Genomic DNA, 17,076 nt, shown 5'->3' on the forward strand with positions numbered 1-17,076 from the left:
AGAAAAATAGCACAAAAAAAAGTACACACAAGGGAGAGAAGGAGAGGTATCAGAGAAAATGGAAAAAAGGAAAAGGGAAGTGTAGGTGCAGTTCAGGAGGGAACCTTTATTTTGCACGGCCCCGGCATAAGCATTTAGACCTTTTTTATGTGATGGCCATACAGAAAATAGGGTTGTCTGGGGTTTCAAAATTTGTTGTGGGTGTATGGGATGGCCTGAATTAGTGTTCGATTTCCCAGCCTGAAATTGTGTCCCAGTCTGGCCCTGCAGTGCAATAAAAAAAAATAATGGCAAAAAGGAACTGAATTAAATTGCTTTGTATGTTAAAATAAACCCTTAAGGTTTGTAAATGACAACTGCAATGTGGTGTTTATATTTGTGAGTAGGTCAGATGCATCCCAGTTGAGCTCAAGCATTTTGGCAAAAACTTTTGGTAGCTTTTACTTTTTGGTAAAGATTAGGATAATTGGGAAAATTAGTACAACGGGGCCTAAAACAAACCATGCCATTCAGTACCATTTGCACATGGCCTTGATGTTGTAAAGTGTACCACAGCCTGTTGGTGTTTAGTTCGGCAGCTGTTTCGTTCTGTGGAGTTCACCCATGTATTTGATACTCAGCTTTGTTTATTCTGCCTTATTTTGCAGTGTATTCTGGGATCTGTACTGCGCAGCTCCAGATCGACGGGAGACATGTGAACATTCCAGCGAGGCCAAGGCTTTCCACGACTATGTGAGTTCCTTTTTTATCCACCTTGGGGTTGAGATAAACCTGAAGTTTACCGCCTGTTTACAGTTAGCAGTGCTGTTCATCTTAAGCTTTGGATCGTTATTACATTTGTTATTTCTGATTCTATGTCTATTTGCTCTTACAACATATGTGCTAAAAATATGGCCACACAGGTTATGACTTTTTAAAGGATGACTTAAATTATGACTTTTTTTTGGAAATATTTGATCACAGAAAATGTTGTAATATCTACAAATATTAGCATACGGTATACGTGTGGTAGCTTCATTGTCGGTGTACTAGGATACACCTTTGTCCGGTTCCTCCGGGTTCTAATTAAGTTCTGGCACAGTAACCCAGATGCTTAAAGGAATGGTTCACCCCAAAATAAAGATTCAGTCCTCATTTACTCACCCTCTTGTCATTCCAAACCTGTATATCTTTTCAGTCAATACAGTGGAAGTCAGTGGAGTCCAATTTAGTTTGGACTACAATGTAAAAATTTCTTCTTTTGTGTTCTGCAGAAGAAAGTAAGTCATACAGGTTTGGAACAACAAGAAGGCGAGGGATATAGTTTTTATTTTCGGGTAGTAAACTTTCCCTTTAAAGCTGTGGGATTTGGAGTTGGCTGGGCTTTCATGGGTCACTCTTGAATGTCTGCAGACTGACCCTTTTGACCCCTTGATCTGTAGAAGACCTTTAAGTTAGTAATGGAGAACTGGAGTAGCATGTGTGGACAACCCCTAAGCTCCACCAAAATGGGTAGTTATTTGTTGATGCAGCTTTCCAACTGCAAATGACTATGTTAATGTGACCACAAACACTGACCCTTGCTCAACCCTTGAAGTGTTAGCGCCTGTATCTTGCCGGGTATACAGGGACCTCTTTCCCACTCTGCATGTTTTCTTTGGCAGAAATGTAGCATCAAATATAAATTGTGCAAATATCTTTTACCCGCCACATTAGCAGTTTTAAAACCTTGTGAATACACTCCAGAGGAGGATAATATGTCAAAGATTATATGAAAGTAAGTATGATTTACTGCTAACTGCTAGCACCAGAGTTTCACCTGGGCCAAATCTCGGGCCTTGAGTCACAAAAGGGATTATGCGTCTATTCTTGCTTCAGACATTTAATTTGCTGGACTTACTAGCAGAGAACAGTTACAAGTCCGTGTCATCTGTCTGCTGAAGTTTCAACCAATTGGAATATGTACGTGTGTGTACGGCCTCTATAAGATTAATTACATGGTTAATTAAACGCCATGCTTAATTAAGTCTGACGTGTGTTCAATTAATCTATACGCCTAATCATTTCTAACACCCAATGGACACCTGGGATTGTCGAAATGAGTGTTCTGATGACCCCCTCCTCCGCACGACTGACCACCCGTGCTCGAACTTGATGTGGCTATTGTGAAACAGGCTGTCTGCTCAGATTGACTGTTTGAAATGCTCGGTGGCCTTTTCTAAGTAAACTCTGGCTCAGTCTCCAAGCTTTGCTACTGGACCTCGGGGACTCGAGACTCGAAGCTCAGATGTCCCGCCCCCCGAGTTCTAGTCTGAGGATTAATGACCGGTTTCCCCTGACCTTTAACCCTCGGCAAAGTTCAGGAGGTCAGAGCGTATCCGGCCTGTGTTGTCCCGTTTCGAATGTTAACCCAAATCTTTTCATCAGGCTATTAATCTCCATTTGGCTTCAGAATGTTGCATCCAGCAGATTTTAGGCAATTTTAGGTTTGGAGTTTTTATTAATTGGGCTAGGATGAAGTGAACACATCAAGTTCTTTTCTCAAGGGTTACTCAGCACCGTTGATCTTCCTGAGCGATTTCCCTTGGCCGTCAACTCTCGAGCCACTGGCTGGCCGCTTCTTAGAAGACCTGGGGCTATTTTCTATCTATTTTTGAGACTTTTGTAGACACCTGGCTAATGTTGTGTGAAGAGTCTTACGGTTGAGGTCGTGACGAGTGTTGGTGATGATGGGAGTGGTGGAGATCGAGGACGAGGAGGATGCGGCGGCGTCAGTCCCATGGGTTGCTCCAGACCTGTCTCCGTCTGATTAACTCCAGCTCTGGGATCCCTATGGACCGGCCGCCCCATCAAACCTGCTATCTCAGGCAAGGCTGATAACAGTGCCCATTCCCTAGCGTGTCAGTGGATCAGGGGCAGAAAAACAAGCAGGTTCCCATGAGTCAAATCCTCCTCACTGTCAGCGCTGCAGTTATATTAACTTCTCCAAGTCAGGGTTTCAGTAGTGACTAGGTTTTTGCAGTCATAAAATGAAACCTTTTTTTTGTTTGTAAACTTTCTGGTGGTGGAATTTGGGGAGGCTGAGAGTCTTCCTTCTTTTTGTCTACCCTCTCTGTGGCCAGTGATGGAGGTTGTGCGAGTAAGTCCTCCAGTTGGGAGGAAAGATAATGGGATATAACATGCAAATCTTGAGATCTGTGGAATCTGGTTCATAACTAATCCGAGGATTGCTATAGGATTGTGACTCTGGCTGAGCTCCCAGAAGCGGAAAGCCAGTTCCCCAAAACCAGGCCCTAACCCTAGTGCCACCAAGAAACTCTCAATACCACATTTTTACCATCCAACCCCCTCCCCCTTTTTAAACAGGCAGGATCATCTGGAAGTACTTCAGTGTACTTATAGACAAGCTATTGATTGCTACTCCCAGTTATAGATCTGAAATCATAATTTAGTCAAATATGATGGTCTTTTACTTAATAGAAACTAAGTAAAAGAGAAAGCAGGGTATAGTGGTATGCAAGGTTTGTTATGTACCTGCTTGGTGCACATTTCCTAAAACTCCCACAGAAGCCTGTCTCCTGTCAGAGCCTTTGTCTAAACCTCTGTATTTAGTTACACAAGCAGAAAGATTTGCATATTTGTCATGTAATTTTGCATGTGGAGTTGCTTGTAAACTGATGACTTCAAAACAATATTGTTCTGATGAGTGATTTAAAAGATTGTATCGCTTATTTTCAGGATCTTTTTACAGTCCAAGCTGTGGCCTAATAGTTAGTGCATGTACTGTGACAGATGAGAGAGTGCCTTTTTATCCGTTTCATCTGGATGGTAACCTTGGTTCTGTGAAAAGTCTAGTTATGTTCACAAGCAACATTTACACATTGATTGTTTATTTGGAGTTCTTTAGGAACTCTACCGCAAGTATTTCACAAAACAAGCCTTACCTTTTATTTGAGTGGTTTTTAACATAAATGTATCTGTATCGGTTGATATTGAATGCGTAATTGCTGGCATTAGATATTTTTTTTAATTGTGCAAGTTATTACATTTAAAAAAAAAAAACTTAAATCTTTTGTCTTCATTTTATGCTCACTTAAAGTTATTATTTTAAATGATGATAATTTAATAGCACTGATAAATGTAATCTTTGGCAAATTAAAAATTGTCCTACTGTACAATTTAATGACAAATGAACTATCCAAAAACAGTCAATATATATTTCCAAAATAGACAGATACTAATAAATAATGGTACTAATATATTATGCATCCCTAGCAAGAGCATGTCTTATGTAAATTCCCCTTAGCAATTGGTCAGGTGAACACAAAACTCACAAAAAAAACACAAAAGGCCTCCTTAAATAGATGTTGCAAGCAGGGCGGGGTCGAGTGCCATGAGAACAGAGCGAGGGTTAGTGCGAGACCACACCGGTCTCGAGTCTTACAGAGGAACCCCGGAAGGATAAAAGGAGGAGTGACGACAGTGCGAGACAAGAGAGGACCAGGCCTGGATTTTATGTTTTTGAATTAAGTTTATATGCGGCAGTCGTCCGTTAAGGACTAATTAGTAGTTCAGGCGACCCGCTGACTAGTCCATTTTGAAAATACATAGTTTTGGACATCCCTAATGTCACCCACTTGCTACATCAAGTGTCACACTCTGGAAGATGGCTTTTCCCCATCCCATCACATACTGACAGAAACATTGTCAGTACATTATGGAGGCCCTTTTCTTGACCCTCTTTTACACCATTTAAATTGGAACATAACTAACACCAATTTCAGGCGTCACATATGCCTTCACGGCAGACATGAGCGTACCTCAATGACACACTTACGAGGTGGCAAACTTGGAAAGGATGGAAGGGCGACAGACGAACATGTTTTTCAATGCTGCATCTTTTGGCAGCATTTTGCGTCATTGAAAAGACGAGTGGAGGAACAGGTGGTTTATAATATCCGAGCGTTTCAAAAGTGGATAGTGAATAAGCATTGGTCATTGTCTTTCGTCTTTCTTGTTTCATGAGCTTCCAGGTGGTCCTGATGACTAATGCGTGACTGTGATTTTGAATGTGAGCTACGTGCTGCTTTTCTCTTCTCAATCTGAGCTGTTCTCACTGCATCATCTGCCCCAGCTTTCACCTGTCTTTTTTCGTATGCTCAGTTTCTGCCATTTATCATTTGAAATCTCTCAATGTTTGTCTCTCATTTTCTTTCTCTCAATTGAGATTTACCAGCGTTTTGGAAGATGACAAACAGGAATAAACCTTAAAGCACCGATCAGTGACTCACAAAGGTTTTCACTCAAATGATTTGCTGTTGTTCACCTTCATCTTCCTCTCTGTAGATTTCCCAGCTAAAAAACACCAGGAGAAAAGCATGTTGTATTTTGGATGCAAGTCCCCAGCATGAGATGCTAGCATGCTAGTGTCCCCTCCAAGCTTCTCAACTAGCTTCTTAACAAGACTTGCTTGGTCATGTTTTCCATGGTTATGCTGTTTCACCAAATATGTTCAAATGTTTTTTACTCTTTTGACACCCCTTTTCTATCCTCAAAATCAAGCTTTTGACTTTCCGGAGCATGTTGTGTTGAAACGTGAGTGTGAAATGGGGCTCCAGGCTGTTTGTTTTGTCTAGCCATAAGAGACGTCAAGAGTTGATTTGACCCTTTTCACGTTTCAGAGCATCTGGATGTAGAGGGCAGGTGTGTCCGAGAGTTATTTATTTATTTTGAACTTCTACCACATCTTGCTAGAAATTGACTGATGTCTGAGCGTAAGTGTTTTGTATCATCCTGAAGTGACCTGTACGTTATCCCTCTAATAACACGGTTACTTGTCTCATTAGCACTGCATTCTTATTGTCCCTTGGCTTGTTGATACGGTTTTGTGTTTTTTTTTCTTCTGTGTGTTGAAGCAGTCATCGCAGTACAGTACATGCATTTTCTTGTAAGTTGCTCTGGTAAGGTGGCGTTTGCCAAGAAAATAAGTGGAATTTAAATGTCATCTGTCTGGAGGAGGTGTGACCTGAACTCCGTCTGAATTCCCACAATTTCAAGTCTACCTCCCTAGTGCTGTTTTCATCTAAACTCTGCTGTTACTTTGAAGATGGCCGGCCAACCCAGAATTAGGTTCTGAGATATTCTCTTCCCACAGAAAATTGAATAAATTTCCGGCATTAAATGAATAACACTGGAGACTCTCCACAGGTCGCAGATTTTGTTGCTGCTTCACCACTGTTGTGCAATTTGGCTTTTTGGTTAATGTTACGCCACTGTTACGTTTTTTTAAAAATGGTTATCAATTCAGTGGAAAGCACTATTGATAAATCACATAGTTTCAGGTTTTGGCTGACAATCAATAAAAATGATCACTACCGGCATAAATTACTGTCTGAAGATTGTCAATCCACCTTTTCGCCATCTTCGTGTGCGATTGTCGCATTTTGCCCACTAGTGCCAGTCGCATGGTGTTATTCATTGAACCGCTTATTCGCTATGGCATTGGTTCCCAAACTGGGGTATGCATACCCCTGAGGTGACGGAGTGCTGAGTTTTGCCGTTCATTTAATTCTACCGTACCTTAAAATAACGTTAAAACCGACCATGTAACATTAAAACAGGCAAAATGCCGGAAAAAGTCAAATACATGACATCCAATCATATTAACTCAACTTTTGACTGCATCCACACAAGCAGTGTGCATATGATACAGGTTGCATGCAGAGTGTGCTGCCTTAGGAAATTGCGCTACATTACTGCTGTTCTTGACAATGTATCTTTGTAAAAGTGGGGTTTTAGCACTTACTAGCATAGCCTATAGAGACACTGTGAAGATCGATGTGAGTTCGTTTTATATTAATATATTGTAATATATATAATAATATATTATACGAGTAAGAATGCAATTTTTCCAAATTATCTACAGGACTTTTAGGGTTGGGTATCGTTTTTTTTTTCTTTCTCGATACTGGTGGCAAATCGATACTTTTAGAACGGTACCGGGTGCCTGAACTGATACTTAAAAAAAAAAAAGCCTCAAAACGATGGTGAATGACATTTAAAATTGTAATATTTAAAATGTTAAGAATTTTTTATTGAATTTTTTTCAACAAAAAAGCCGTTCTTTAAAGTAAATGCATAAATATAAGTAGTCTAAATACAAAACAACAAATTTACATAACAAATTCACAATAAAACTAAGCCACCTAACCCAAATACAGCAATTTAACACTAAATAACACTACAGTACTAATAACAGCAAAGTAGTCTGTAGCCTATTCTTGGTATGCTACAAACCAGCTTTAAATTTCAGCAATCTTTTCACATTTTTTGCGTTCTTTGGCAAAATACGACACCTCTCCTGACTTATTGCATGTCCTGCACAAGGTGAAGGTTATTTTAGAACGCATCACCTTAAATGCTGTGACGCAAAACCCCTCATGCAAGAAGAGCGCCGTCATGTTTACAACTGTGACAATGAGCGCTCAGGATAAGTATGTGAAGTTCGCGGCTCCATTGTTGCAGTAAACTTGCACAACATTCTTGAATACGAGCCAACGCGTGAACGCAAATTTAAATTTAGAAGTTGATGATCCCGCGATCTGAACATTCTACACTGGTGTGAACGAACGTATGCGTCAAAGGGTTAACTAGCGATCACATGCGGTTATGATGCTTCTTGCGTCCGTTTCAGAGGGCAAATATTTCAACCGACAGCTGAGGCATTTAAGTGGCACCGAAATCTGCGTTTTGATTCGGTCCGGTTACTTGGGTACCGGTTCCATATCGGTGCCCGGTTTCTGTACCTAACCCTAACGACTTTAAATGTGACATTGTTACAACAGTTCAACTAACAAAAGGGTAGTATTAAGTGATATACATATTGAACAGTATTGTCAGTATTGTTTGATCTATTTGGCAGCGAAATAAGTTCTAAAGAAAGTCACACCAGAACTGCAACAAACAGTGGTGATTCGTGAATGAATCTGCGGCTCATGATTCGAATCGTGGAGTCAATGATTCAATTAACCTTTTATAAATACAGCCACTTGCTTCGTTACTGAATGAATGACTCCATGACTCACTCATTAAGACAGTGACTTCAAAGCTTCAATCAGGTCAGCAAATTTTGCGTGTGTATATGATTGGAACTCCCACATTATTGACTTCAGGTGTGTCGTCTTCTCACCTCCATATTTTGTTTTTGATTTATGAAAACATTCTTGGCCAATTCTTTCTTAGTGGCCTTCACGTTAAAGGTTATCACATTGAAGTAAGGAGTCGCAAACAATAAAATGAAGTAATTCTCCATTGACCGACTCTTCCTTCCGTCCTGATCTGTTCTTCAGAACTGGGAGGTGTTTGCTTGCTTTCTGCACAATGCTTCAGATTCCTGTTTGCACTGCTGTGGGTTTTGTCCGAATAAACCATCTGGTTCTTCTGTGAGTGTCAATACAGAGACCGCAGTGGTGCGTTTTTCTCATAACCTTGCAAGGGGGTGTGAATCAAGGGATACCACAGTTATTCCAAGTCTCTCTATTTCATTTCATCCCTTTTTGTTGCACTAGTGATGGGCAGTGCTGATGGCTGCGAGGTTAAGTTAGCAGGTCCCACATCTGGCATTTACCACATCTGGCACAGTTGGCATAGCGGGCCATCCTTCTCCACTTTGCTCTCAAGTGCCGGCTTGGCGCAATAAAGAAAAACCGTCCATTTGTAAAGCAGGGGTGTTCTTGGGATCAAGTTTCAACAGGCTTCCAGAGATTGTGAGGAAAAAGCCCACAAAACCAGCATGAATCCCTCAAAACAAGCACCTTCTTTAGGTTCCTGTAGATTGGATTTACTCTCGCAGACAGCATTTATAACTGGAGATTACGTTATTTGATTTGGGTGGAGTGTTTATTTTTCCACTTTTCACCTCTGCACACATACTACGGCAGTGTGGTGAAAGATACTGCGGCTCGTATCGTCTCTGTCTTGTGTTGCTGTAACTGCTGCCATGGGTCTATTCTCAGACAGTGAGCGTAATGCAGAGTAATTATTATTTTTATACCCTGTGCTTCTTGAGGTTTTCACTAGAAGTCAAAATGGCTCCCCACTGACCGGCTGATTACCTCTGAGGCTGTGCCCGCACCTGCCTTCAGTCGTACCTTGGCAGAGCTGTACCCCGCTGCCCCAGCGACAGAATGACGGGGCTTAACTGGGATGGTTCTATACATGTCTTAAATTGCCACATGCTTTCACTGTCTCAACTATTCACAAGGTCCTTGCTTGCTTACTTGCTTGCTCCAAACAATATCATGGCATTACCATGATACTTTGGAGACCTATATCCAAGTGTCACGGTATTACTATCTGATACTAATGTACCATGGTACCTTTTTCTTTTTTTGTATGCTTGCTTGTTTTCTTGTTTCGCTAACAGAATTTAAACTAACAAAAATTGCAATGGGACTACTATGGAGATTTGGGCACATTTTTGACGTACCATGGTTTTCATTGAAGTTTTTGTGAGTACAATGTTAATACCATGGTGTATGACTATTGTAATCAATCAGTTCTGTTTATTTTATGATTGATCTAAACTCAGAATCTAAAAAAATAAACCTTTACCCCTATGAGAGACCAGCGGTGATGGCTCTGAGCTAAAGATGCATCTGTCTCTGAGCTGATCAGGTGTGCTTTCAAGCTTTCTGTTTTCGCCAGTGTGTGTGTGTGTTTGGATATTTGAGCCCCAGCTGCATTGTTGAGATATTACGCTCTCCTCTGTGCTTTTTGTTAAACACTCAGTATGGCTTCTTTATCTTTACTTTCATTCAGGTTTGATTGCTGGATTGTTAGTTTAACCTCATGCATTATGCTTATTAGCATATTGTTCTAGACAGAAAACCTTGCATAGATCTTAGTTTTTTGAGTATAGGTGGCTTTTATGAAACCGTTTATGCTGCTTTGTGTTTGATATTTTGTCTCGTGTGTCTCTCATCTTCTCGCTCTTTTCTTTTTTTGGTCTCATTTCTCTGCTACCTGCTTTGTCAGACTCTCCGCGCAAGATCGAGGGTTTAATAACTGCTGCAGTTTATAAAGGCTACGGGTCAAACAAAGGTCACCGGCTCTTCGGCTGCCAATCAGAAATCTTGAACTGCTGCTGTCTGAAATGTTAAATCACACCTTGCCCCTAAAATCTGACCTTGAGTTGTTTACCAAACATGCTGCATTGGTTTTCCCACAGTCTGTAGTAGTGTTAATATCCAGTTGAGGAAAATCCAATCTGAATTGTATTCGCTGTTTTTTTTTTGAAAACATTGCCACCCAATAAGAGAGACTGAATGCAAATTATATGATCAGTCAATGCTATATTAACACTTGTAAAGAGACAGATAACATTGGCGTGAATAAATAACAAATTTGGACTATGTCTGACATGGGATGCACAGACAGTTTGTCATGTTTTTCATAATGGAAGAGGAAGAGGAGGGTGATGAAGAGGCCGGGGGAGGGGCTGTTGACCTGATTTTGGGGGGCTGCGAAGGCTGTGATAGTGGTGTTGTCGGTGGGTTTGTAATCCAAGGGATGCACGGTCAGATTAGAGGCTGCCCCATATTACAAGAGCCGAGAGAGGGGAGGGTGGGAAAGTCACTAAAAGGCTCAGGACAGATCAACCGCTGGGGAAGATGGCTTTTCACTTATTTATATCTCTCCTGCTGTTTATTTATTAGCATGTTAATTAAAAAAAAAAAAATTTTATCTCGAAGTTAAGATTTTTTTTAAATAATAGTCATTTATAATTTTACATTTATCATTTTAAAAGTATATATTTTTAATTCATTTATTATTATTGTACTTCTCACACCTTTATTTTATCCAGAGAAAGATCGACAAATTTTCCAAGAATTTCCTTGCCCGTCATTCAACAAGTTGTACACATCTTATGCTGCTTGGATATTCATTTATTGTATATTTTAATTTATCTGGTAATCAACTATCAATAAGAATCTAGTACTCTCAGCTCCGATTAACATATTTTAGAATGCATACAATACATTCATTCCACATATTGAACATTTTTCACCTGTACAGCTTTAGTGTTTACATATTTCATTCTTAAACTAGTTTGGATGATATTTAGCTTCTGCCTATGCATATATTCTTTTTCCTGTTGTGTGGCACATTTTCAGCTCCTTGTCTCTTTAATTTGTTCGCTGATTTATCACCTAAGGTTATTAGTGCATGCTGCAAAGTTAATGTTTGTTGGTAATAAACGTCCCAATGCGTTGTAAATGCCCACCCAAAATAAAGGGTTTGACACTGCTGCAAATTGTGTTTAATTGCACTAATTAATTTGAGCGTGTGACTGCCAAATCTGATTTTTCACCAACGATATGTGTGCTAGGCTCGGCGTCAAAACATTAATGTAATTCTGATATTAATACTATGTTTCCTGTTGTGGCTTTTACTTCACAAATGTAATTATTTGGCTGTGGCATTATTATGGTTGACTGAAACGACTCCCGTTTATAATTATTTCTTGGCTTGGTTGCGATACAAATTAATAGTTTTGACATCTGTTGCGGTTCACAGTTTTAAAAACATGCTGTGGTGTGCATGACAGATCTGATATATCATAATGACCCATGTGATATTGCAAAAGCACTAGATTATATGTGTCTAATCTGTTGTTATTACCCCACGAATATTTTGTTGAATTAATATGCATGGATAACAATTCTAATATTTATTAGGGCTGGATGGAAGGACGGTATATAACTGAAATACAATGTCACACCTTGAGAGATTTTTGACACACCACCCACCCCTAATATTAAATTAAACATGCAGCAAACAAAATAAGCTCTAATATCAGATATTTTGGAAAACTGTGAGGGCTGACACTCTTGATAAGAGAAAAAGAGAAAAATATCGACTTTCCCCGATGTCCCTCCGCTCTCTCTTTTTTTTTTTTTTACTTTTCCTTCTCTATTGCTTTCTCTCGTTCCATCTCTCGTTTCTCCGGTGCTCCATGCAGAAATGATTTCCATTTCTGAATTAATGAGGTTCAGCTGAACCCCCCCCCCCCCCTCTATCGCAGGTTCCTGCACAAATACGCACTGGCAGTTGCATACTTTGCCAGTTTCAACATTACATACCGCAGGCAGAAATGTATACAATTTCAGATATGTATACAACGAAACAAACATTTATCTAGTCTTGGAAAAAACTGGAAACGTTTCGTTCAAGAGTCCGTTCTGAACATTGCGTGCATTTAAATGTACAGTCTTAAACCATTTATGCTTAAGCTGACAAACAGATAAAAATACAAAAATGTTTTTTTTAAGCCCTGCATATAATTTGTACATGTCTTCTTGATGTATCTGTTTACATTCAGATGTCAAAGCCTGAGAAAAAACAGATTTTCTGTCTAAAATGTTTTTCTTTCATTATCGTGTTTTTATAATAAGCCGATTTTTGATTCTGATTCTATTTTGATGTACATGGAAACACACAAATTGCTAAAACAAATTCAAATGAATAAATATGACAAAAATAACAATTTCTAAAGAGAGCTAGTTGTGGAATTTTCCCATAGACACTAGTCAATGTAAATTCTAATTGACACGGATTCGATCAGCACAAGGGTACACATACTGGCTGGATGTGCCTCGTGGGTCAGGGCCTAGAATCGGGTCTTGTCACCATGGTAACATTGTGCAGTGTATGCAAAATACTACAGTGCTTTGGGACCGTTGGAGGGTGTTAAATCACCCTCCCCTTGCCCACCCCCAACACACAGACGCTGTACCTAGATGTTTTTGTCGAGCTGTGGTATTAGCGCCTTCAATTCGTTAGCTTGTTTGTACGCTGCAATCAATATTTTGAATAAAAATGATATCTGTATTAACACAATACAGTTTTCCAGCATGTTATAGCTATATGTTTGAAAACCATGTTGCTGGTTGTCCATCGCTTCCTTTGAATTAGAATTTTGCTTTAATGTCAGAGAGGGAGGCAGCGATTGGTCAATAATCTGCTAAGTAGCATTGATTCGGAGCGTTTAGTTCCTCTGGCTGGCTACTTTGGTTGGGAAGCTAATCAATGCTGTTGAATGGGGGGCCTCAGTGATCAGGGATTTCCTACTCCATGCACAGTGCGGTCACATCATTTGTCTTCATTTGGCATGCGATTATTCTCTGTAATGGGCTTCATCAGAAGGAAAAGGTTAACACACCTAGCTGAAAGGAGCACGGACGCGAAGTGTCCGAGATTATGAGGCATTCACATTCATCATTCTTGATAGATGCATGCTACTCTACTGGATTTCCAGTTAATAATTCGTATCGATGATCTATTTTCTATTAGCTGGGATCTCAGAACGACAATGCAAGACATTAGGACATCCAGGGCTGTGCAGAGACATTTTGGTGGGCAGGCACTCAAGCGAGAAGAAAAAAAGAAGAAAAAAAGCCCATCATAAATACTATGAAATTTAGTTAGTTACATTCTTTATAATATTTTTAAATAAATATGTCCTTTGTTGGCATTATGTTGGAATTGGTAAACAAGCAAAATCAATGTTTTGCATTCCTGACAGAAATGACCATTTATTATTACTGTCGTTTTTAGGGATGTCACGATACCAAAAATGTAGTAGTCTGTACCGATACCACCAAAAGTAAATATAGATTAATGCTTATTAAAGCTTTTCTTTTGTTGTTTGATTATCATTAATAATACAGACAGCCAATAGTAGACAGTAGCAGGTTTTTAGGCTGCTGTCACTAAGACCTAATGGATGGAGACCATGTGCTGTTACACATGCTGTTCACATTCACATAACCGACGCGAATATTCGCTAAGACGGGCATTTTGACATAACTGTGTGTGCATATTTGAATGTTTGTTTAATAAGCCACGAAATCTGACACTCGCGAGAGGTGTACACTTCGGTTGAGTGCACACTGACTGAAGACCGTCTCTCAGAGAGCGCACGAGTACTTTTAGTTTGCTTGAATTTATCAATTAAAACGATGTACACTAAAGTCTATGAAGTCTATGTGCATTTTGAGAGGGAGAGAAAGAGAGAGAGAGAGAGATGAAGACGCGGTACAGCTGAATCACTCACACGGTTTGTGAAATTACATCTCACAGAAAGTTTTAAAATTACTGATTTGCTATGATAATATGTTTGGGTTCAACCTACATGCTGTAGCGCATACATGTTCGGTACCATCGGTACTTACGGTACTGTTGAAAAACAAGTACCGTCAGGATTTTTCAAATGTTGATACCGAAGTATCGGTTCTCATGACATCCCTAATTGTTATACTATTATTATTTTAGATGCATTTTACACTACAATTACAATTGCATGAATAAAGTTATGAGATTAGAATTTGAAATGTAAAATTTAGAATATTTATGAAATGTTGGAAAAATGTTGATGATAATTTTCTATATATATATGAAACTAAAACCGCCAGTTGGTGGCGGGAAGTCTTAAGCAAGTCAAAAAATCATTAATTCACGAAGTTCAAACACCACTGCAGGGTCCAACTGTTCTGCCTATTATCAATGATGAAATCGAGCAAAAACAATCAAAATTGGCATTACTGTGTTAAAATTTAAATGAATATCAACTTTTTGTTTGTTGAACTGCTGTATAAAAAAAAGGATTTCACATATGCAATTGTGCTGATATTTGGGAAACCGGCACTTTTGTTTGTGTGATATTGCTTAACCATATCATATGATATTAAAGACAAAATCTCATTGTTGAGCTTGTTGTTGTTGAGCTTAATGGAGGGCACTTAATTGAGAATTGAAACAGTTTGAATATAAATCAAAAAAATGTCTTGCACTTATGTAGTCAGAGACCAAAAGGGCAGGTGCTTGAGCACTACTTGGGGTCTACCTGTGGACTTGCCTGAGGACGTCCATTTAGAGTTCTCTAAACCAGAGATTTTCAAACTTTGGTCTGGGGTTCTTATAAGGGGATCGGTGGAAAACGTCTTGTTAGCTTTATAATGTCACATAGTTCAAATGAGTCTTTATACTTGAAAATATAGAGAGGGTCCTTCACAAAGGAGATCATGATATTTGTGGGGCCTTGGCATCATAAGGTTTGAAACCCCTCGTTTGACTAAACTTCAGTACTAGGGAAGCAGAAACTGTCTGAGTTTGCATATAATGGGTAGAAAAGATTAGCTTGACAGAAGAGAATATAATTTAGTAATTTTTCCTGAAAGAATGCTAGCGGACAACCTGAAAAGGAAAGCACTTCATGGATTCCCTTAACTTCCACAATGATGGACAGCATTTTTTTTTAAATGACTGTGTGCTTAAGTGTTTCATTATCTGGAAATGGTCAGTTGGAGTATTGATCCTAGGACCCCCAAATTACTCTCTTTAGGTCAAGCCTACACCTCTAAAGCTGCTGGTTTTCAGCACTGAGCTACAATGGTGTCCGATGTGTTTTCTTTGGAAATAGAAAAGCTGTTAACATCTTTAGGAAGTGGTCCTTCAATCTACTACCCTTGTTCTTCCCCCTCCTGTTTTGTCTGAAAGATAAAGTTACTTCCTCTTCCCTTTGCCCTGCTCCCTCGCACCCTCCTCCCCTGCTGGGTTTTATTGGTCTTAGGAGTTGTCCATCTCCGCTCTCGCTGTTTGAAGTGCTCCTGTCGTATATCACCGCCCTCTCTCACTGGATGTCCTCCCACTTCCTGCAGGATTCTCCAAAAAAATTGTGTGTGCAAGTACCTGACTGTGAGTGTGGTTTCTCCACACTTTATTTCTCAAGTCACACATAAACACACTTCCAAACACCCACGCCGGTCCTCCTCACCCATGATATCTTTACTGTGTGTTTGAGTTGTTTATAGCCCCTTGGTTGATAGTTTTGGTCAGTTGAGGTGATGTACCTCTTGAAGGCTGTAGTGATTGAGTATACCTTCCTTTCCTAGGTTTCTTATTTGCTTGTTTTTCCTTATTCCCTTCTGTACATATTCCCATTAGCTTTTTATGTTTGCTTTCTTCATTTACTTAATTTTTTGCTTTAGTTGTGGTCTTTGTTTTCCTAATGCTCTCTTTGCCCTTGTGTTTATTTTTTTTTTACCTTGCAATCCTTTTCTTCCCTGCTCTCTCTCTCTCTCTTCATCTCTCGTTTGAGGACAAGGAGGTGAAAGCCAAGCGGATTACAGTGGCAGTTTAATCTGGCCGACCTACAGAAGGATTTTTTTCTGCACTTTCCTGCAAGCTTATGTGGCCGGTTGGAGGGGGACGGGGAGGGGGTGGGGGTGGGTGGAAGGAACAAGGGGTCCGAACAGTGTGGAAATGAACATAGTTGGTCTAGGAGCCTGTGTCAGACCAAAACCAGATCTATGCCAGATGCGGATGGTAGGGGTGGGGGTTGACAGTAGACTGTTGGTGAGCAAGCAAGGGATGCTAATACTGTTTTGTTACTAATTTGTTTCCATCTGTCCAGGCATATTGCCTCTGTGGCTATGCATTCCCAGAGTACCAACAAGAAGAATCATTGTATCTTGGTCAAATGTTTGTCTCAACCTAGACCTGTTCCTAAAAGCTTTTAAAGGGTGAAAAACCAACAGTGTCATGCTTTGCACAGTTTTTGAGTGTTTGGTTTCAAGATACAGTGTGAAATCTTTAACTTTTTAAAATCTTGACCTTGCATCTTGACCTTGCTTTTCCATTTTTTTGTAATCTGTCCAGCTGTTTTCGAACACAAGAACATGTCCTAATGCAATTTGTTGCGGCAACCCTTCAACTGGTCATTTAAAAAAATTTTTTTTTACTTTTGCACATCCTTACTAGCTACACTCTAATGTGACTAACGAAGGCCTAATCTGACCTTTTAATAACGAATCTTGACACCAATTTAAAATATTACCATACAAATTTGTCTCAAAAGTTTCAACTGCCATAAAACACTGGTTATATAGCGTTACCCCATGCAAACATTCAAAGCACACCATGGGAATTGAATACAAGGGCCATTTCAATGTAATGAGTGAAGCCATATTGTTCCTCTGACAAATCTATCCAGCTTGCTAACCATCACTAACAGAATAGTGGTCAAACAAAGTGGTA

At 39.7% G+C, this 17,076-nt stretch overlaps 1 protein-coding gene across 2 annotated transcripts in view; it reads left to right on the plus strand.

Annotated features, from left to right (window-relative positions):
* ssbp4 (single stranded DNA binding protein 4) overlaps window positions 1-17,076 on the plus strand; it is a 69,679-nt gene that overhangs the window by 25,184 nt on the left and 27,419 nt on the right. For both annotated transcript variants that reach the window (XM_056256368.1, XM_056256369.1), the window contains one exon: window positions 648-732. In XM_056256368.1, coding sequence (XP_056112343.1) covers window positions 648-732 — 85 coding nt within the window. The remainder of the gene's footprint in view (window positions 1-647; window positions 733-17,076) is intronic.

Source organism: Rhinichthys klamathensis, unplaced genomic scaffold (genome assembly GCF_029890125.1).
Source record: "Rhinichthys klamathensis goyatoka isolate OS25496 unplaced genomic scaffold, OSU_Roscu_1.1 h1tg000127l_1, whole genome shotgun sequence".
Lineage (NCBI taxonomy): Eukaryota > Metazoa > Chordata > Actinopteri > Cypriniformes > Leuciscidae > Rhinichthys > Rhinichthys klamathensis.